Source organism: Pituophis catenifer, unplaced genomic scaffold (genome assembly GCF_029215685.1).
Source record: "Pituophis catenifer annectens isolate HBS135680 unplaced genomic scaffold, rPitCat1.0.hap2 SCAF_2, whole genome shotgun sequence".
NCBI lineage: Eukaryota > Metazoa > Chordata > Lepidosauria > Squamata > Colubridae > Pituophis > Pituophis catenifer.
Window position 1 is genome coordinate 170,240,668 of NW_027256882.1, and position 23,260 is coordinate 170,263,927.

The 23,260-nt window shown below is 39.8% G+C and overlaps 1 protein-coding gene across 3 annotated transcripts in view; it reads left to right on the top strand.

The window, feature by feature from the left end:
- Window positions 1–23,260, top strand: part of OLFM2 (olfactomedin 2) — a 185,542-nt gene that overhangs the window by 23,511 nt on the left and 138,771 nt on the right. Inside the window, exon 2 of one of the 3 annotated variants that reach the window (XM_070935017.1) lies at window positions 15,409–15,428. The exons of the other annotated variants lie outside the window; for them this stretch is intronic. Coding sequence (XP_070791118.1) covers window positions 15,409–15,428 — 20 coding nt within the window. The remainder of the gene's footprint in view (window positions 1–15,408; window positions 15,429–23,260) is intronic. 3 annotated transcript variants of the gene reach the window in all.

A 23,260-nucleotide genomic window follows, 5' to 3' on the forward strand; every position in this document is an offset into this window, starting at 1 on the left:
ACCTATACCACCATTCGCCGTTTGCTGCTGTTCACTGCCACCAGCGATCGGTGGTGATGGGCAGTAGCGACACTGGTGATTTCTGCCACCTAGAACAGCTGATCGTTGGTATTCTGGGAGGCCGATCCAACTGCCAATCAGCTGCTCGGCAGTGAAGGCTCCAACATTCCCCGGCGGCAGTGAACAGCAGCAGCGGTGACAGGCAGCAGTAGCGAATGCTGCCGCTGTACCAACCCCCCTCCCTCCCGCCACAATATTCATTCTATAAGATGCACAGACATTTTTACACACTTTTTTTGGTGGGGGGAAGTATGTCTTATAGCACGAAAAATATGGTATGTTTCTTCTGTCTGCCTGTTGTTGATACACTGGATTGCGCTGGATGGTATGACTTGATATGGATAACTTGACTGAGGCATTTATTTATTTATTTATTTATTTATTTATTTATTTATTTATTTATTTATTTATTTATTTATTTATTTATTATATTTCTATACTGCCTTTCTCCCGAAGGACTCAAAGCGATGTACAGTCAAGAAAAATATAGACACACAAACATCATAAAATTGCTAATTAAAATTATTACTTAGTTTGGCCAATTAAATAAAACCCAGAATTAGATAACATTTTAAAAAATCATTCACATGTTCATATGCTTAGCCCCGCCTGTTGGAACATCAGGGTCTTGAGGGCACGGTGGAAAGCACGGAGATCAGGGATATTCCATATCTCCGGGAGCAGTTCATTCCAAAAGGTTGGAGCCCTCACAGAGAAGGCCCTCCCCCTGGGAGTCACCAGTCGGCATAATTTGACTGACGGTACCCTGAGTAGTCCCTCCCTGTGAGAACGAACTGGTCGGTGGGAGGCTATTGGTGGCAAAAGACGGTCTCGTAGGTACCCAGGTCCTAAGCCATGGAGTGCTTTAAAGGTGATGACTAACACCTTGAATTGCACCCGGAAGACCACCGGGAGCCAGTGCAGCTTGTGCAGGAGAGGTGTTACATGGGCGCAATGAGCTGCGCCCATAATCACCCGTGCGGCTACATTCTGGACCAGCTGGAGCCTCCGGGTGCTCTTCAAGGGGAGCCCCATGTAGAGAGCATTACAGTAGTCCATACGGGAGGTGACTAGGGCATGAGTGACCGTGCGCAAGGCGTCCCGATCCAGAAAGGGATGCAACTGGCGGATCAGGTGAACTTGATAAAAGAATCAAAAGCAGATCTATGAAATATTTTTATTTACAGTTTGGAAAAGGTCTGCTTTGCTTTAGCTCCTTCTCTGCCCCTTCAGTGGTCTTCTGAATCTGTGCCATCCCAAACATTATGTTCCTTTAAATTCTGTGAGGAAAAAATTGCCACGTCTGATGTTTCACTTTGAATGCCAAGGCATAATATCACTTCTGATATGCAAAGCAATATGCCAAAGTAGATCACAACCTCCTTTGTACAGGCTTAACCTCACAGTATTTTTTGGTGGGGAAGAATTATATGCAACTCGGTTGTTTGGTGTTGAACACAAAATCAATATTGGCTTTATGAATCCATTATTCATAAAGTATTGGATTCATATTTTGAAATGCAGCTTTTTATGATGGCATATGATCTGATATGGATTTGTTAATAGTTTATATTGTTACATTTGTCCACTTATTGACATATATTCAGATATTGCTTTGGGCATGATTTACAGTAGCAGGGTGCTGTACAAATAAATCAATGTCAATAAATATACCTCTATTCGTCTTTGCAACAGGTATATCCTTCCTTCAGTGATAAAACTCTTCGGATCATTTTTGGATACATTCTTATGAGCTAAACAGCAACATGACCAAGCGTATGGACCATCAATGTCTGATTGTTTTTCAGCACAGTGTGAATCCCCATCTCTAAATTACATCTCCCAGTCTCCACTACTCCACATTAACTGAGCCATCCATTAAGCCAGAACACTGCTGATGCTGCCTCTTAGAGCTGCATTAGCAATGTGCTCTCCTGTTGTGATTAATGATTTTACAGTGACTAATGATTACCCAATTATTGTAAAGTGTCGCTCGCTTTCCCCTGGGCTGTGCTAATTAGCCTTGTAGACCAAGGATCTTGTATAGAGCTTTTTTTTTCTTTTTTTTAATTCTCATAGTGGTCCTCCATCTCACCTTCTGGTAAGCACCACATGGATAGCATGAATTTCCCATCCTGACCTGCTAAGTAGATGAAAATGCATCTTGGAACTAGTGCAGAACATAGCTTGAATTTGCTGTTAGCAAATTACATGAGGCTCTGGTTCCCTCTCTCTCTTTAGCAGTGGAGCAAAGTCCTCCATGGCTCTAGAGCCCTGAATTCTGACCTTAAGTAATTGCTGCTTCACTCCTGAAGATACAGTTTGATCTTTCTTCCTGTACTTGAATACAGGAATACATGCAGGTCATCCAGTAGTGAACCTGTTAAAGAAAAAGAAAAACCAGTGGTTCACTGTTCTTTAATCAGCTATCATTTGGCTTAACCTGTCATTATTGGCACACATGGATCAGAATGGTTGAACCGGTGCTTTGTTTATTGGAGATACAGAAAGAACTCATTTTGTGCTGGAAGGCTTCCTCACAAAGTACAGATTTACATGGGCATGTTCCCAGGGGGGAAATCCAGCAGGTTCTGACAGGTTCTGGAGAACCGGTAGCAGAAATTTTGAATAGTTCGGAGAACTGGCAAATACCACCTGTGGCTGGACGCAAAGTGGGATGGGAATGGAGATTTTGCAATATCCTTCCCCCAGGAGTGGGGTGGGAATGGAGATTTTGCAATATCCTTACCCTTACCCTGCTATGCCCACCAAGCCACGCCCACCAAGCCACACCACGCCCACCAAGCCACGCCCACAAAACCGGTAGTAAAAAAATTTGGATTTCACCACTGCATGTTCCTCACCTCATCATACATGCAGGAAATGGTCATGGAAGTCAGCAGCCAGTGACAGGGGCATGCCCTAATAGGATCACAGAGGTCTCCTAGATTGAATTAAAGGATAGCAAATAAACTGCATAACCAAGCTCATGCCACCACAAGTTGGAAAACACCAGTTCGGAAGTTCAGCAGGAAATTGCAACTGCCTCAATGCTGGGAGAGAAACAAACTAATGCCACTGTTTGTTCAAGCCCACTTAGTGCAACTGTTGAAGTGTGCAGAAATGTCCATGTACACCAATACCCAGGGAAGAACTAATCCCTCTGCAGCCTTCCCCCTGATCTCTGAATATTTGGCAGCACTTGTAGAACACAGTTGAGTGGGATCAGATATTCTATTGAGCTTTTCCTGTTATCACTGAAGTGAGATGTACAGGAAAATCAAGGATATGTATAGTGCAGCTTTTCTTTACATGTCAATTTCTAGAAGTGTTGGGCCATAGCCCCATCACCCAGTGGTGATGGTACCACCACCCAGTGGTGGTATTCAGCCGGTTGTATCCGGTTCTGGCGAACCAGTAGAGACAGCTGTGGGAGGCTCTGCCCACCTGCCCGGACGTCAACACATCCCATTTTTTATGCTCTGCGCATGTGTGGAAGGTTCTGTATGCACGCTCTCACATTTGCGAACTGGTAGCGAAGGTAAGTGAATACCACTCTGCCTTTATCCCAATATAGAGGACACCTAGGTGTGGAATATTTGAAGAAAGAGAAGTACTGTTGTTTGCTGTTAGGACTCTTAAAATCTCAGGGTAAAACTTTCTTTCTCTGGACAGAAAAAGCTCTCTTCTACAAGAAGAGATGCGTTAGCAAATGTATTCTTTCTACTGTTCTCACATGAAGAAATACATGAAGAAAATAATGGAATAAGGCTTGAATATTTACCTCTTTCTGGGAAATGAGGCATGAGGCATATGATGGTGGCACCATGCTTCTTTTGATAATTAAACTTTTCCTCCAGCTCTGCAGTGAACATGCAATATTTCGCTCTGCATTATCGTGTGTCCTGCAGCTTGCATAAACTAAGCTACAGGGTTTATGGTCAATTCTCAAAGATCCTTAGTGGTTCACCTAATAGAAGAAGGTTTAACTCAATTGTAGTGTATGAGAAACTCAGCCTACATTATATTTTCTATATAGAGATTGTTTTAGAGATCTCTACAGTAGTTTGCTTTAAATTCTGAATACCTAGCATATAAAAATGCTAACTTAGTCTGTAGAGTTCTTCTCTGTGTGCTCTTGATGGCATTGTATTCTTATGGTTATTATATAAGTTTGTATAACACAAAATAAATTATTACTGTCTGTACAATCTTGCTCACCATTACAATGGAAAAATATATACGGTAGCCTGGTGCATTCAACTCCCACCCCCATGTGTTAAAGTTATCTTAACACTTATTTCAAGATAAACATTCTTGAGTATTTGCTTCAAGATGATCAGCTGTTCTACTCTTATCAAACATTCTATTTTTCAATTGTTCGGTTCAGCAAGATTATGTAAGATGTTAAGCTGTATGCTCTTGTAGCTTATAAATAGGCACTACTAGCAAGTGTACCCTTAGCTCTCCCTAGTAAGAGAGAGAGAGAGATTCTGTACTGTGATTGATGACTAGTCCATAAGACACATTGCGTAAGTAAAACTAATATTCATTCATTAATTAGAAAACTATATTCATCATACTGCTCTGCATTACATATTATGTGACATTTCATCTTACTTAAAGAAATGCAGTCACTTGAGTCCAAAAATAAAGATTTTAAATAAAGTTGAGCACAATGTTAGGAAATCATGTGGTTTAAATCATGTGATTTAACAGCTTATGAAAAGTATCAGCAAACAATGATCAGTATACCATATTTTTCAGACTATAAGACGTTCTGGACTATAAAATGCACCTAGCTTTTGGGGAGGAAAACAAGAAAAAAAATCTGCCCCTGCCTCCCAGCAATTTGCCTCCTTGCAGCAAACAGTATGGTCAGCTTCAGCACAGCCTGATTTAGCATGAGCAGCTGATTGGCGGTTGGATCGGCCTCCCAGAATATTGCCTATCAGCTGTTCCAGGCTGCGGGAATCACCACTGCCCATTGCTGCCATTGCCATCCATCACCGCTGCCACTTATTGCTGCTTCCGTGCACCCCAGTTTTGGCCTCTGCATGTCCCGTTTTTGGCCTCCGTGCACCCCATTTTCAGCCTGTTCCAGGCAGCAGGGGTCATTGCCACCACTTATCCCCACTGCCTGGAACAGGCTGAAAATGGGGCACTCTGAGACAATGGGCATGATGGCAGCAATGGGCAGTGGCAATCCCCGCAGCCTGGAACAGCTGATAGGTGGTATTCTGGAAGGTAGATCCAACCGCCAATCAGCTGCTTGTGCTAAATCAGGCTGTGCTGAAGCTGACCAGGCTATTTGCTGCAAGGAGGCAAATTGCTGGAAGGCAGAAGCTGAATGGTGTGGGCACAGACAGACATTTCCACCCACTTTGGGGGAGGGGGGCAGTGCATCTTATACACTGAAAAATAAGGTAATTTTTAAAAATGTTGGTTTCAGTGGCTCCTTCTCTGGATGGGCATAGTCTGGATTTTAATGGAATACATTTGTATTTCCCCTCTTAAAGCACTAAGGCAAGTGTGTTGAATCATGCAAAAATAAAGGCCCTCCTTCATTTGGGGACAATAATTTGGTTTAGAAAACTGGCAGGGCTAAAAGGAATGCAAGAACTATTTACAAACATGTCTAAATATTTAGACATATATTTAGACATATAATAATAAAAATAGACATTTAGCTTTCACTGCTATATAGTAATTCCCCAACATGTAGTTCTTCAGTTGTCCTCTCTGACTGCTACTTTTTAAAGTATTTTTCTCGGGATAGGAATGAGTCCAAATCTGAATACACCTGGTTGATAAAGTAAAGGAGTATTTGGTAGGAAATAGTCTCCACATGGGAATTGGTGAGAGTACATTTTCTTCATGCTTAAATCGACAACTATTAGGAACAATAAACTGGGTTATTCCTTGGGCTGGAGTTTTGCTGTTAATCTCTTCCCAAGGAAGATCCAAATTTATCTTTCATAGCCTGCTTTTCAGTCACACTCAGTGTATTCTAAGCACTTTTTTCAAAAGATTTGCACAGACATACAAATGAATCTGTTAAAAAAATCATCATAAGAGCTATTTCAGTATTTTAGCTTTCCCCCATACACTAATTGGCCATTGACTAACAATTGACCCATAAACTAAGTAACCATTGGTTTCAAGAGGCCAAAAATGGGGGAGAGAGAAGAAAAGAAGAAAATTACTTAAGGAAAAAAGAGTTGAATGTGTTGGGAATGAAATGAAAGTCCTACCTTAAGATCACCCAAAGCTTCAAATAGGATCTGAACAGGATATTGATATAGTGAAGGAAATGTGGATTATAGGTTTATTCCTCCTCTCTTTGGGCAATATGAATGAAGGGTGCCATGGACAATGGCTGAATTGAATTAATGCATCCTTTATGGCATGGACTATCATATTAGTATAGTGTCACTCTATTGTAATGGTATGGATGGGAAAATGCCTAGAGATGGTATGGATCTGATATAGTTTAGAAATAATGAAAAGAAAAAAAGAAAAAAAAAGAACAGGAAAGAAAGAAAGAAAGAAATTATTTCATTTATTATATAGAAGTAACAGTACTATGGAGTATTCCCAGGCCACAGAGTTTTCCTAGGCCAAAATTTGTTGGCACCCCACCCCCCTTAAGATAACAGAGCAGTTGTATACAGCAAATTGCTGTATAAAATTAAGTTTGTTAAAATCTACCTTGATTCCCATTCCATTCCATTGACTGCCCAGCTCACTGTCACAAGTCTGTGTGACTAACAGCTGATAAAAACACATTAAAAAAGCAACACAAAACAAACCTCTATATAAAATCTGTAATGACCACTGATAACTTCCATCATTTGACTTGGAGATGTGTGATATGAAGAGGGTATGATTTTATCTGTGAGTCAAGGACAAACCAATTTGACTTGCCTTGAGATTCAACATGAAATGGTTTGTGTCCTCAAAATGCACAGAATGGCAGAAGGGGATGAAAGTAGCAGGGATAGTAGATCCTTTAGAGAACTTTAACCAAACTTTTTAAGAACTGCTTCTATTGCTTTGACAACGGCTTTGCTGTTGTACCATGGTTGGCATGATACAGCACTGCCCAATTTGATGCAAGGGAGTTTTATGGTTACCATCGTTTTGACAAAGGGACTCACTCTTCATGCACCAGCCTGTTATTTTATGTAGTATGCAAAGACTAGTGATGGAGAAAGAAAAATATCCTTGCATCAATCAGTATAGCTAAGATGGAATAATAAATGTCTGTGAATCAGCTCAAATTCAAATGATCGGATTTGATTACCAAAATCTATTCATAAAATTGGGCTGATTTATTTCAGCACTTTAACCTGAAGCACTGAATGAGACCAATTTGATTTTCTGAACTGATTTGAAATGAGGGCTTTTGTGCCCTTCTGCATTGTTCAGTTAATTTGCCTATCCAATTCCTAAAATCAATTCAATTAAGAATGAATTTTTCCAAAATGAATTTCTAAATTAAAGCCCTACTGATTTGAACAAGCACTTTTTTTTTTTACTCCAAAATAATCAGAGTGGGACAAATGTGCATTTGTTCCATTTCCTATATGGACTTTATACCATTATTACCCTAACAGAGTTCCAGATGTGTTGGATTACACATAATTGCTAACCAGGATAATATTTGGGGAAATATTAATTATAAGAATTTTAGTCCAACATATCTCAACTGCATGAGTTTGAAAAAGATTGCTATATATCCATGGACAAAATGAAGCAGAAGAAAAGTGGTTTATTTATTTTTTTCAAGTGGGACAATTACTATTGAGCTACATTAGGCCTTCATCAGGAGGGTTTGGCTTATTTGCTATCCAACAAAATGGAATTTCAGTTGCTAATTTTCTTCTTTAAGGAAGCTGTCAACAGCAATCTAAAACTCAGCAAAATAAGGGGTTACGGAATCTCAGCCCAGGTTCCAGAGACTGTAATCCATTATCCGGATGAATATCAGTGTTACTTTTTATTTTGTGTCCTTGCCCTTAAGACAGGGTGGCTGTCTTGGTGGCTCTGAGTAATAAATTGGTAATAAATGGAGCTCACAGTCTAAGGGGGAAAATGACAGGATAATTTTTTTGTTATTGTAACCACTCATTGAAACTGCCTCTCTTCCTTTTCCCCACATCCTCACTCAACAGTTCGATATTTCAAAGGATGTTTTCCCTGTTGTGTGGAGACAAGAAAGTGTACAATCCAAAAAACAGGTCTTTCAATCTTTCCTAAAGCTCCAAGATAAAGCAGCCTTTATAGATGTAGCTTGGGAATTGTATACACATTGTGTATACTAGAAATCTCAATTCAGCCCTCCCACTCTTCTCCTGAGAGATTCAGCAGACTGGGAGCTTGCCAATTCAGGCAGTCTGTTTCTCCATAAACAGTCACAGCTTAATGGGGGTTTCACTATTAAAACAAACATTGCCTGATACATTTGCTAAAAATGAATACAATAAAAGCAGTTGTGCATCAGATTATTTAGCATCTTAGCATCTATAGCAACAAAACTGATCACTGTTTCTGTTTTTCCAAAGCCTAACTAAAGAGATTTCCCCCAGTGTTTTAAATATACAAATGGAACTAACTTCAAGAACCTCCCTGTCTACCAGCCTCTCATCTTGAGGTCCCATTTGTTAAGCATAGTTTGAATGGAAGCAGATGGTCCATAAGATCAGTCTCTCACAGCTACTGCTTCCCAAATATATTAAAATGAAACTGTAAACATTCCCAGCAAGCATCATTCAAAACTGGACTAGTTGAGAAGTCTGGAAAGTTTGCTGCATCTAGGAGGCATCAAAAGTGGTCCAGGAACCTATCACCAAGGAAACAAAAATTATTAATGAAACGAATGTTCTCTGAAAGTGTCAGTTTGACAGCAAGGGATATGACAGTGAAGTAGGTGTGGAGGTAGTTTGGAAAGGGAAAATGTTGCTCAGTGACCTAGTTAAAATTTGAGGTGAAACAACAGTTACATAATGGAGGCTGAAGTTTGAAGAACCTCCCCTTTCCTAGCCATTCCTGTAGTTGTTGGGGAGTGAAGTACAGTAGTTTTTCATTTCAATCGGAGCGTTCAACTCTAGTGCATAGATATAAAAGCTCTTAATTTTTTGTTCTGCAACACAGTCTATTTTTGTGTTAAGGCTTCATTCTTGTCTGCAGTAAAGTTTCTAATTTTGGTGAGTCATGTCTGAAAATCTTCTGAGTGAGAGATTAAGAATCAGGAGAGACGTGATTCACTGGTGAGTGTGATGTGAAGCCTGACTACCAAAGAGAATATTTCATTCATTCATTCATTCATTCATTCATTCATTCATTCATTCATTCATTCATTCTTCCTTCCTTCCTTCCTTCCTTTTTTCTTTCTTTCATTCATGCATATTCACTTACAAAAGTGCTGCTTATTTAGATTCTAATTTAAAAGCTAAAAATTACTGGGCACCCAGGAGAAACTATTTCATTTTTTGCATGAAATGAACCTGCATATCACTACTAAGACTGCATTCTTTATTTGAAAGGCCATTTCGAAGAGGACAGAATGTTTAGATTAGATTGCAGATTAACTCAGAGTGACTTACTTACTATGATCATGTTCTATTGTTTTCTTTGTATTTACTTGTATATTGATATTAGTTATATATATTTTTTGATGTGGTCAAATGACTAAATCAATAAAGTTTTTATTTTGTCTAGTCTAGTCTATTCACAAGTATAAACAATTTTTAGTATATTTACTAATCATCTCTTAAACACAACAAATGATCTCTTCTTCTCATATTTTATCTCTTACCTACAGTATAAAGAAAGCTTTAAAGCCTTGTTCAGTCCTAATCAGTAAAAGACCATGAAGTGATTACAATCTTACATGAAAGTAATTATTATTTACCCTGATCAAACAAATCTAATTTGTATTATTTTCCTCGTAGACAGTCTTTTGATAGATGTGTCTTCGGACAAAATTAACTTGGTATTGAACTAGTGGTATTGAATGGTTGTTTTGGTTGCATTGCCTTGGTAATTTTCTGATTATCTGGCATTTTAAACTTATGGCTGATGTTGGGACTGCCACTTAAAGAAATATAAGCTAGTTGGTCACCTTTTTCTTATTGCTTTCTCTCAACAAGGACTCTCTTAATTTAGAATTGAGGATTTTAATTTACAATAGCACCACTCCTGAGGGGGAGCCACCCAGAGTTGGTAGCTGTATAAATGTTTCAAATAAATAAATAATTACATAAAGTATCACCAGATCTAAAGAATTTCCAAACATGAAGAAATGGAAATAAATAAATAAATAGGGGAAACCCACAAAAAGATCTGCTTAAGTCTGAGTTTGCTTAAGGCCCACTCAATACGGAATGGAAGAATTCACCATGGCCAGCTCGCCAAGGACAGCTCACCGCAGCCAACTCACCACGACCAACTCACCGTGGGACAGTTTAACAATTCAGTTTAATTATTTAAAATAAATTAAAAATTATTTTAATTTTTGTCATTCACATTTCATATTGTCCTTCCTTTGGCATCCTTTCTTTAATGATCCTGTTCCACTATTTCTTCGATATTAGCATAACTCTTGTCCTGCAGCGAGTTGTCCTGCGGCAAGATGCCAGAGCGAGATGGCCATGGCAAGTTGTCCCACGGTGAGTTGATTGTGGTGAGTTGGCTGTGGCAAATTGTCATAGATGCCACTGAATAAGTAGTAGTAGTAGTAGTAGTCTCTTCTACAATATTTTGTGGCAGATCTCCTTATAAAATCTATAACTTGATATCCATGACTTTTGAGTTTATGGAAGTACTAGCACTTTGGCATTGCAAGGAGACTTGGGGGTAAACTGGGGCATATATTTAAACTTTAGAATGCCAAGACACCTCTGAACAGTTCTATGAAATACAGTAGTCCCCAACGTATGACTTGTTGCTTAGCAAAACTACAACTGATTTGAAAAAGGGGACTTACAATCTGCATTTGAAGTTCCAATGTTCGGATCATGATGATCATCTGACTGAACTTTACAATTTCATATGTTGTTCAAAGGCAGACAATTGTTCATACTATAAAGCATTAGATTTGCCTTCCAGAATGCTATTAAAACCTGGCTTTTCCCTCAGGATGGAAGTTGTGCCCAGCATTTTTGTGTATGTGTTTTACTTGAGAAGTTAACATCATGGCACTGGTAATGTGCTAGAGTCTTAATCTTGCATTTTATTATTATTTTATTATTTGTGTATTAACTCGGCAACGCAGCTGCATTTATGGCCATTTGCAGTGTCTCCTGGGCACATAACCGTGTTTTGCAACAGTTTTGTCATAAAACTGGCACTTCTAGTTTTTAGCAAAACAGTTCCCATAGTGAACCATGGATTTGCTTAACAACACTTTTTGACCACCATAGTCACTTAACAATTTAGGCAAAATAGTATGTAAAATTGAGTCAGTCATGTGATGACTGTTACGATATACAGTCGTAATAGGCAGGCTCCATTATGATCATATGGAATAGAATAACAAAGTTGGAAGGGACCTTGAAGGTTTTCTAGTCTAACTCCTTGCTTAGGCAGGAAACCCTATACCATTTCAGACAAATGGTTATCCAACATCTTAAAAACTTCCAGTGTTGGAACATTTACAACTTCTGGAAGCAAGTTGTTCCACTGCTTAATTATTCTAACTGTCAGGAAATTTTTCCTTAGTTCTAGGTTGCTTCTCTCCTTGATTAGTTTCCATCCATTGCTTCTTGTCCTGCCCACAGGTGCTTTGGAGAATTACCTGTGTACCAATGAAGGCTTTGACGATCAGTGGTGATAAACTTCCAGGCTAATTGGCTGTATTCTAATTATTTGGTCTCTTGACATTTTGCCAGCATCTATGGCTGGCATCTTCAGAGATGAATATGATCTGCTCTGTAATGCACTTCTTGGTAGTTCAGAGGCAACTGAATAGGAAATGACTGAGCTTTCAGGTTTATAACCAAACTAATTTCTCATTGGAACATGTTGTTGACATGCCCGAGAACCAGTTTCTGACTGGTTCTTCATCCAGGTGAATTTGCAATTGGTTGAATTTGAATATGTTCCAAAGCCTTCAAGAAAATTCTTTTTCTCTTCTTACTTTCTATTTTCTGTAAACAAATGGCTGTGTGCACTGATGTGGAATGTGAATGACAGCTACGTAGATAATCAGTTATTTGCTCAAGACATCTGGCAAAGAACTCTTGCATGTGTTCCTATAGTTTACTTAGCTCATCTGCTTCCTGATGGGGTTCTTCCTGGTAATTTCCAAACATCTGAAAATGGTTCTGAACTCGTTAATCCCATAGCTCAGAATCTTTCTGAAATTGGTAGCCACTTTGCACCCATCATACAGCAGTTCTGTGGTTTCAGATCCATTCTGAACATGTTTATCATGAAACCCTAATGTGATACATGATCTCAAAAGTAGGGCAGAGAAGACCTTGTCTGAACAAAAACCCTCTCAAAACTGCTTCACAAAGCAACACATCCTCTTGTTTCTAAAAAGTGACTGCATTCTTCATGGAGTATGTCTTCTGTGTCCTCTTTTGACGAAGGGGAGGCTAGTGAGCCTGATTAAATATTGTTTAAGAAAGTGGGGGGGAGAAATGCTCAAAACAAGCTTGTTGTTTTTGTAGGGATCCAATATCCAACTCTTACGGATCAGAGCAGACAGTCACAAATGGGTTATAATTGATTGTTTCTTCCCTTCGTTCCTTTTTTCTTGTCCTGCTGTCCTAACAGCACAGCAGGGATGAAGCAGGGGATGATTCTTTCATACCTAAAAGAGAAGATGATGATATCTTGGTTTTTAAACTTTGAGCCTATCACTGGATAATTTCCCAGCCAATCTCTAATGTTCCAGTGCGGCAAGATGGTATTTCAGCTTTAGAGTTAAGAGAGATTTTAAAAATATATTTCAATATAGCTTCAAGACTAGGAGTTGGAGAGTGCCTGGCTCTCCTTAATAGATGATTAAAGGTAAAGGTAAAGGTTCCCCTCACACGTATGTGCTAGTCATTCCCGACTCTAGGGGGCGGTGCTCATCTCCGTTTCAAAGCCAAAGAGCCAGCGTTGTCCAAAGACGTCTCCATGGTCATGTGGCCGGCATGAGTAAATGCCAAAGCCGCACAGAAAGCTGTTACCTTCCCACCAAAGGTGGTCCCTATTTTTCGACTTGCATTTTTTACGTGCTTTCGAACTGCTATGTTGGCAGAAGCTGGGACAAGTAATGGGAGCTCACCCCGTTACACAGCACTAGGGATTCGATTACACACTGGATTATACACTGGATTACATGCTGGAAATAGGCAGAAGGCATGAGTCTCTGTTGTTTATGCTGGACCTCATTGCCATTGGACATAATAGCTTTCTGGCATGACTGGTTAGTGTGCGATTTGGAGGAACATTTTAATTTTGGCTTAGTGTGTTATTTTAAACCTCACCTTTGCAGTTCACGATTTACAATTTCATATGTTGTTCAAATACAGACAAGTGTTGTTCATTCTATAAAGCATTAGATTTGCCTTCCAGAAAGCTATTAAAACCTGGCTTTTCCCTCAGGATGGAAGATGTGCCCAGCATCTTGAGAAGTTAACATCACGGCACTGGTAATGTGCTTGAGTCTTAATCTTGCATTTTTTTTAATTTTATTATTTGTCTATTAGCTGCCATGGGTAGCAAACAAAATATAGGTGTCCATACATTTTCCAAATAAATAAATAAGTTGGTTAAATAAATGGGTTGATGAGTCTAGCTAGTGTTCACACATAATCTAGACAAGACAGAAATTTGAGTGGTCAGTTGAAAAGAAATAAAGATCTGCTTCTCTTGAACATTCAGGTCCACAATTCTGGCATTGTTCTGGATTCAGTTGTAAAATTAAATATCCAGGGTTTGGAGATAGTCAGGACGGCATTTGCATAGCTAATATTGCCACTATGCCTTCTTCTGAAAATCTTAGATTTGACCATAATGCCACCTGTTTTGGCTGCATCTTATTTGGACAATGGATTGTGGACCTGTCTTTTAAAAAATACCAAAACCCTTTGGTTTAGAGTGCTACTGCCAGTCAATGGAGTTAGAACTTGTTCTAGAGCAGGAATCTCCAAGCCTGGCAATTTTAAGACCAACTGGCTGAGGAATTCTGGGAATTGAAGTCCACAAGTCTTAAAGTTGCCAAGTTTGGAGACTCCTATTCTAGAGAGTGTGAGACTGCCGCATCACAAGTGTTCACTGGAGATCAATCTGTCACCCAAAATGGTTTAGAAAGCTAGATTTGACGTGGCTAGGACTAAACTCTTTGAAAGACCATATTGTCTCATAGAATTCTACTCTGAATTTTAATTTAGAAGAGGAAGTTTTCCCGCCCCCATGTCTCTTCATCTCTAGAAGCACAGAGAAAGCCTTCTCAATGGTTGAGAAGCAAAGAGACTGACACAGATTTTTAGCCCTTAAACAGACTTGGAAATTGCTGAAATACGTTTCAGCAGGTGGTCGCTGTTTATTTCTTGTTTGCATTGAAGGGAGTTTATAACCAATGGGCTTTTATTTGATTATGCTCCAATTTATTGGTTTGCATTTTATTTTATGGTGATGGGAAAAGTGGAAAAATGGGACAGTAATTTAAGAATGAGTAAATAATGCGCTGCTGCTCTCCTGTGACCATTTTCTGGTAACTAGCATTCATTGTCCTAGTGCTTTTGACTTGGGAGGTTTATGAGCCATAAAACTATTCTGCTCCTTTTAAAATATATTCTACACAAGTAGCCATCACTGCATCACATGCCAGCTAATAAATTAATGGCTAGTGAACTTCAGGCTCCTAGAGTGAAAATTGCCTCTAAGATGATCTTGTATATTTAATGCTTCAGTTGATATTTGAACCAGACTTTGATCATACACATATGTACCATATGCGGTATAGTACGTATGCATACACTAATAGTGGTGGGGAGCAAAATGCTAACTTTTTCCAAAATTCGATTTCATAATATGATTAGCTTTGTGTGTCAAAGAATTATATTTGCAAGCCTCTGGTAAATAAAAATAGTAGCAATTATATCAGGACCAAACTTCTTTTATGCCTTGCCCTTTAGGGCTTCCTTTCTCAATTTTCAGTTGACTTCACTTGGAAGTATTTGGCATCTCTGTCTGGGGAAGAGGGAAATTGGGCATTAAGCTGAAAGAATTGGACTGTTTTTCTCCCCATTGTTAAACAAGGAAATGTTGCAGAGGAAAAATGCCCTATTTTAAGAGAACATGGATTAAATAAACCCTGTAAGAGACAAGAAGAGAAAAGAAGAGAGCGGGGAATTGCCAAGCTTGTGATAGTGCTGTATCTATAAATGCTGTATCCACCATGGAGGAAAATTTCTGTCCCAAATGGAACCACTATGATGTTGTGGAATGCTTATGAACATTACAAGTGTTGAGAGCTGCGGGGTTTGTGTGTGTGTGTGTGTGTGTGTGTGTGTGTGTGTGTGTGTGTGTGTACAGAAAATGGAATGGAAAGGAATGGAGCAGAACAGAACAGAACAGAATATTGGAATGGAATGGAATGGAATGGAATGGAATGGAATGGAATGGAATAGAATAGAATAGAATAGAATAGAATAGAATAGAATAGAATAGAATAGAATAGAATAGAATAGAATAGAACAGAACATCTGTGGTTCAGTGATGCCTTCAACCAAGCTTAACAAAAACAGAAATAGGCACATTCCACCTCAGCAATAGTTATGCAAATTACCAGCCTTCATTGAAGTTCCAGAACCGTACTGTACAATGTAATAACTCTCCGAAGTACCTGAGTGCAACACTGGACACATTGCTAACCTTCCAGCAATAACTGGGTAAAATAGCTGTAAAATCGAAACGCCACAACAATTTACTGAACAAACTGGCTGGAATATCCTGGGGTGCTGATGCCAACACCCTACGAACAACAGTCTTGGCTTTGGTTTATCTCACAGCTGAATACTGTGGCTTAACAGCATCCAAATGGTTGATGTTCAATTTTGCCAGACAATATGTATCATCTCTGGTATGTTGTATCCCATTCCTGTACACTGGTTACCAGTACTTAGCAATATCATACTGCCCAGCAATATCATACTGCCTCACAGACAACAAGCTCTCATTTGGCTATGGTCAAGGATGCTGAACAACAAGGCCCTCTTTAAAAGAATTCGCCAGGACAATGCAGAGCCCATCACAAGATTGCAATACCATAAAACAGCTTGGAAAACAGCTATTCACTTAACATCTTCCCAGTTTAAACCTAAGAATGCCTGGAGAGAGGAATGGTTGAAGGTACTTTCTTGTGGACCATTAGTGATTCCTCTAGTAAACCACCTGGTTTTGACCTGCCTCATTTTGCTGGTCAAAGTCAAACAGAGTTAAGGGTGATACTGGAAGACGTGCTACTGCCCTGTTTCAGGAGGAAGGAAAGATTCCCTTGTTGTGATTGTGGTGCTGATATGCAAACTATTAAAAAAATTGTGCAAGATTGCCCATGATGTGCATTCTTTGGTTCCTAGAAGATCTACAAGAAGCAATGCCAGAGGTGATCGCCTGGATAGCTGAATTGGATATCCAGTTATGAGGCTACTGCCATATCCCCATAGAAGTTTTACGTATAATTATGTGGACTGTTTATATATGTTTACTTCTCTTCTTTCATGTTCCCACCGTACGCTAAATAATAAATATTAATGTAGTTCAGTTTCCACAAGGGAAGCAAAAAATGGTGATTAGACTAGGAGTAGGATGGATAGAAGTGGCAGTGAATGGTAAACGAAAGATAGAAAAACGGAGTAAAACTTACTTCTGGCAGGTTAGAGAGATGGAGAACTAACTAGCTAGTACAGGATAGGAACTTAAGGAGAGGATGCGTGCTAAACAAATGCTCCTGCAGACCCCAAACCAATGTATGTATTTGTTTATTCATTGTAATGACACCCTATGTCAATCATTTTGACTCTCGGCTGTTTACACTGATAGAAAATAATTTAAAACATCCACGATAGATATTTTTTAAAAATAACAATAATAATAAATATGGCTTCTCTTTTTTTACATAAGTGGCACAGAAATATCCAATCCAGGGATATTAGATTCAGCCACTACTGACTGGCTGTGTTTAATTGGGCAAGCTGGCTACAGTTTATAGGAACCTTAGGCCAACATCTCTAAATTCATGTAGGAATCCCACTGCCATTTAAGCCAACAGTGTCACCTCTGGCAACAGCTCACTGGAGATATTAATAGTGAACTTTATAATATGGTAGCTTTGTAACCCTTAGGTCATGCTGGACATGCAAAATATGTGCTCTGCCTTTGAGACCTCCCTGCTTAAGATGCAGGCCCAGAAGAAGTGGCAGTGAGTGAAGCAAGGAGGCACAGTGTTTCCCAAGAGCCTTAAGCTGCAAATGACAAATGGGAGATCGGGCTACACAGAAATGACTGGGGATTCATTTAGTCTTTTCGAAGAGAGAAGAATTTGACATTTTGGCCTCAGCTTTTCGTTTCCTCCATTCCAACTTTTTAAATGTTAATTTTCTAAATTTTTGTGCCATCCAGAATCACCTTACAGGGAAGATAGGTGACATAAAAATTTAACAAACCAACAAATTAATAAATCTGCTTTAGTACATTTCACCGATTGTGGACACTTGTTACCAAAACCAGATTTTCCAGACTTCCTGAGGAATGCTCAATGCTCAATGCTCATTGACATATTCTCCACTGAATATCATGCTTTTGTTTCTTACATTGGTACTAGGGTGGTCTAGGGTTTGTTTGTTTTTTTTTAATCTCTCCTATAATTAGCATGGCAATTTAGTAAGCCAGGCAAAGAACAACAGCAAGAACATCCATTTCCTAGCTCATGAAAGTTGCGGGAGCCCTGACAGTGGAGCCAGCAATCAAGGTAAAGGCTACAGTAGTTTCTACCCTGCTGAGGTCAGAGGCCTACAGGTTGTTCCATTTGTTCCTTAAAAACAGGGCAGCATGAAAATGTATTGTGATTCTATTGTGACACTTTTGATATCATAGAAAAATAACAGTAACAGATTAACAGAGTTGGAAGGGACCTTGAAGGTCATCTAGTCCAACCCCCTGCCCAAGCAGGAGACCCTACATTTCTGACAGATGGCAGTCCAGTCTCTTCTTGAAAACCTCCAGTGATGAAGCTCCCACAACTTCTGAAATTGGTTGATTGCTCTCACTGTCAGAAAGTTTCTCCTTATTTCCAGGTTGAATCTCTCATTCAGTTTTCATCCATTATTCCTTGTCTGGCCTTGAGGTGCTTTAGAAAATAGCTTGAGCCCCTCTTTGTGGCAGCCCCTCAAATATTGGAGAGCAGGTAGTCCTTTTAGCCCCAAATTTCTGTTGCTAAGTGAGACAATTGTTAACTGAGTTTTACCCCATTTTACGACCTTCCTTGCCACAGTTGTTAAGTGAATCACTGCAGTTGTTAAGTTAGTAACATGGTAGTTAAGTGAATCTGGTTTCCCCGTAAACTTTGTTTGTCAGGTTACAAAAGGTGATCACATGACTCCGGGACATTGCAACCATCATAAATATGAGTCAGTTGCTGTTCTGCCCAAGCTACAGACCCCAAAGAACGCAGCACACACGAAGTCTGTACAAACCTTAGTTTACTAAATTAAATCAGTCTTTTTCAAACAAAGGCTTTTAATTAACTTTCTTAACAGCCTACAAGAATCCAAAGAATAAGTAATCGTAATCTTACTAGGCTTGGCAGAAAGCCCAGAAGCAATTTGCAGGAAACTGATAAAAGAACTAAGATCAAGACATGAAGGAGAGTGAACTAAGTTGTTCCCTGCAAATTGCCTCAGTCCTTGTCTGTCCTTAAATAGGCTAAGGGAGTGGCCAATTGGCTCCAAGCCTTACTCTCGAGAAGACCTCCTCCTGAGGAGCCACTCCTGCCTTTTGGCAGCTCTGTGCTCCCGTGCCTCGAGAAGAGGCTCCTTCTCTTCTTCCTCTTCACCCATGGAAGCTTCTAGAGGTTCTGAAGGCCCTGGCTGAATCCCCGCCTCTGGCACCACATCTTCTCCAGCCTCCTCATTGTCTGACTCGAGTGCCAGCTGCACAGGATGCTGGCGCAGCACCACACCAACCTCCTCACTGTCCGAATCAGCCACCAGCCGCACAGGCCGCTGACGGGCCACAACAGTTGCCAAGCAACTGAATTTTGATCACGTGACCATGGGACGCTGCAATGGTCCTAAGTGTCGGTCATGAGTCACTTTGTTTAGTGCCATTGTAACTTCGAACAGTCACTAAATGAACTGTTGTAAATCAAGGATTACTTGTACATGGTTAATTGGACTGTATTTGTATTGTCATTATTTTCTGGTTGTTTACCTTCTGTTTTCTCAAGTACATGGCCTTTTTTCCCAGTAGTTTAAAATAGAACGTTCAGGTTTTTTTTTACTCGTGCATTATTTATAAAAATCAATACAATTATAAATTTAAAAAGAGTGTGTGTGCGAGAGAGAAAAGTGGCTAGTGGCAATATACCGTTATTTAGGGACACAGCACAGCATGAATTTGCAAGAAAATGTAGATGTTCCTGAAGCAGCGAGGAGGTAGGTGTTGCCTCTCTTGGTGATACAACATCTTTTGTAGTACTTAGCAGCTGCGCAGGGGATCTCCATTTTGCTCTGAATCTCACTCCTGAGACACTAAGGGAGCCAGAATGTGTTTTCCCTGAGTTTGTTGCACACAGCCTTCTTCACACGCTTCAGGCTCTAAAAGCAACCGATAACAGCAATGACTTAGATGTCTTAGTTTCGGCTTTAGTATAGTTTTAATAATATTTTAATCTGTGTATGTTTTAAGGTTTTAATATTTAATTATTTATACATAGTTTATTGATTAGCCCATATGCCATATCAAAGTGCAGAGTTCCAAACACAAATTATGGCCAAAATCCAATAAAAACAATTTGAAATGATTGGAATAAAACACAATTTAAAATGAAATTGGAATAAAATACAAATTAAAATGGAATTGGAATAAAATACAATGATTTAATATAGAGGTAAGTAATATTTTCTCCCTCCCTCCCTCCTTCCTCCCCCCTTTTTATGTTCCAAAGAACTGCTTTCAGGTTTTAATCAGACTGTAGCTGTTTCAACATTTTTTATATTCTATGTAAGCCGCCAAGCATAATTTGATTGAGGTGGTGTAGAAAACAGATAGACAGACAGACAGACAGACCTAAAAGTACTTTACTCATCCAAGTAAAATCACTGCTGTATGACAGCACTGGCTTGCAATTACTTTCCAGGTTCAATTCAAGATGCTGGTTATCACCTTTAACACTCAACATGGCACAGGGCCAGACTATTTGTGGGACCACCTCTTCTTGAAGGTATCTGCCCATTTTACTAGGTTAGACAGGATGAGTGCATTCCAAGTCCCCTCCCTTAAATGTTGCCATCTGATGGGACCTTGAAGGCATGACTTCTCTGTCCTTTGGAACAGTTTCCCACCAGATATCAGAAGGTCCTCTGCCTGTTGAAGCCACCTGCAGGGTTGTGATAACCTACCAAAAATTGGGCTATGATGGAGGGTTGAGCTAAGAGAATTTTTGCTTTGGTGCCTGACTGTGGGTAGGGTATGTTTTTAAAATACGTTTTATGACTTGTGAGCTGCCTGGTGTCATTATATCAGACAGGTGGCCACATATCCAATAAACAATTAAGCAATGGTAAACATGATGTAGAAGGGAAGGTTTATTCTAGCACAGGGGTGTCAAACTCAAGGCCCGTGGGCCATATTCGGCCCACGGAGTGCTTAGATCTGGCCCACGGGGCCACCCTGGAAACAGTGAAGGAACGGCCCGCAGTGCTTCTGCCAGTAAAAATGGAGCTCAGGAGGATCATGTGCAGCCCTCGCAAGCTCAGTTTTCGCTGGCAGACGGTTGCATGTGGCTGTCGTAGCCAGAAACTGAACTTGGGAGCCCATTTTTGCTGGCAGAGCGCTTGGACCATCCCCTGGTCTAGGATCTCCCAGTTATAATCCTGATGCACTAAATTTCAAATTCTTATCTGCAAAACAAAAATATATTTTGTTAATTGCTGGCTGCACTAGATTCCTTACTATGCTCTCTATAAGGGTAGTCCTCAACTTATGACCACAATTGAGTCTGAAATTTATATTGCTAAGGGAGAAATTTGCCCCATTTTACCACATTTGTTAAGTGAATCACTGCAGCTGTTAAATTGGTAAGACGGTTGTTAAGTGAATATGGTTTCCCAATTGACTTTGTTTGTCAGAAAGACACACAAGATGATCAGATGACCCCAGGATACTGAAACCGTCATAAATGTGAGTCAGTTGTCAACATTCAAATGCAAATCACATGACAATGGGGATGCTGCAACGGTCTTAAATGTGAAAAATGGTCATAAGTCACATTTTTCAGTGCCGTTGTAACTTCAAACGGTCACTAAGTGAACTGTTCGAGGACTACCTGTATACATAATAGAAAGAAAATTTATGATACCCCAATTCAGATTTTAAAAGGCAACAGATGCTCAGCTCCTATTGTTTGTAATTGAATGCCTATATTTTGTGATGAAACCTCTCCTCCTATGGATGGGTTAGAGTGAGCTTTCCAGTGGTTGGGAATCAGATGATGAAAAATGAGAAGATGTAAATGTGTGTGCTATGCATTACTTCTGCAAATAAAACCAATAATCTTGATGCAGAATTTCTTTACGGGTTGTCCTCACTAGACTCCTGTCTATTTTCTGCCATTCATCCTGCTGACTGCCACATTGTTTCTGGGGAGATAATTCTGATGGGCAATAAAGCACGGTGGTATTGTGTAGCAAACTGGTTAATCTCCTTTGTGGGACCACTCAGTTTATGGGACAAAATAGAATTGGTGTCATACATTATTAGATAATCGAAAGGACAGTGTGGTGCCGTCTATGATTTAAGAGTAACAGGCATTGAACTCTCCACATTAAACCTTTCCTGACATGCATAATTGATGGCTGTACATCAAATTAATTTTCCCTGTCAGGGCAGGAAGTGAAAAATGCCAGTCAGGTCATCTAATTTGTATTGCTTAAGCTATCATTACAATGAGATATGGCTATCTCAGGTCAATGGTACAGATTAATTTTGTTGGGGTTTATGAGTTGTCATTGCATAGATTTAGCCGAGCTGCCTTGGATCCATCTGTACACAGGCAAGGAGGTGCACATCTGTTGCAATAAAATAAGTTCTCATATGGATTTTCGTTGATTGGGGTTATTGTGACACCACCAAGAAGAGAAATACAAGACACAACTAACTTGCCAGGGATGCTTTGGCTGTGAGATGAAGAAATTGTTGCAAAGGGAATTCTTGGGCTTAGGTTTGGATGGTTCCAAAAGAAGAACATGCTATATTCCCAATAGACTTTGTTTATTTGTTTGTTTATTTTTTTTATTTGTTTGTTTAATTAATTAGCTGTCTCTCTCATCTCAGGGTAACTCTGGGCAGTTTACAATAATAAAAGATATAAACTACATAGGCATAAAAGGCATAAATAAGTTAATACAAAAAGACAAACACTGCAGCCCAATTAAAAGATGGGGAGGGCAGGAACAGGATGAGGGGGGGAGGTGGCATCTTTTATTAACCTGTCAATCACTTTTACTGTGATGCTCCTGCTTTGGAGCCCCAAGCTAAGTGGCAGAGCCAGGTTTATGCTCTTATGGAAGGTCAGGAAGGTTGTAGCTGACATCATTCTGAGGAGCAAGATGTTCCAGAGGGCACGTGCAACAGCAGAGAAGGCCCTTCTCCTGAACCCTGCCAGCTGGGAATAATTGCGCCAATGGGGCTCGCAACATGCCTCCTCTGCCGGCACAGGTTGGGGTTGGCCAATCCCAATGGGATGAGATGGTGATTTATTGATAGACTTTTTCAAAACCTGGAGCAGTCCAAATTATTTTGGAGAGTGTTTTCCAAAATTGATTACATACAAGTAGTTATTGACTTATGATTGGTCACTCAGCAACTGTTCAAGTTTCTATTGTAGACACCCCCTCCCAAAGATATTTACAACCTGGATTTGAAGCGCTGATGACCCTTGGTCTGGGTGCTCAGCAGTCGGCCCACATTAATGGCC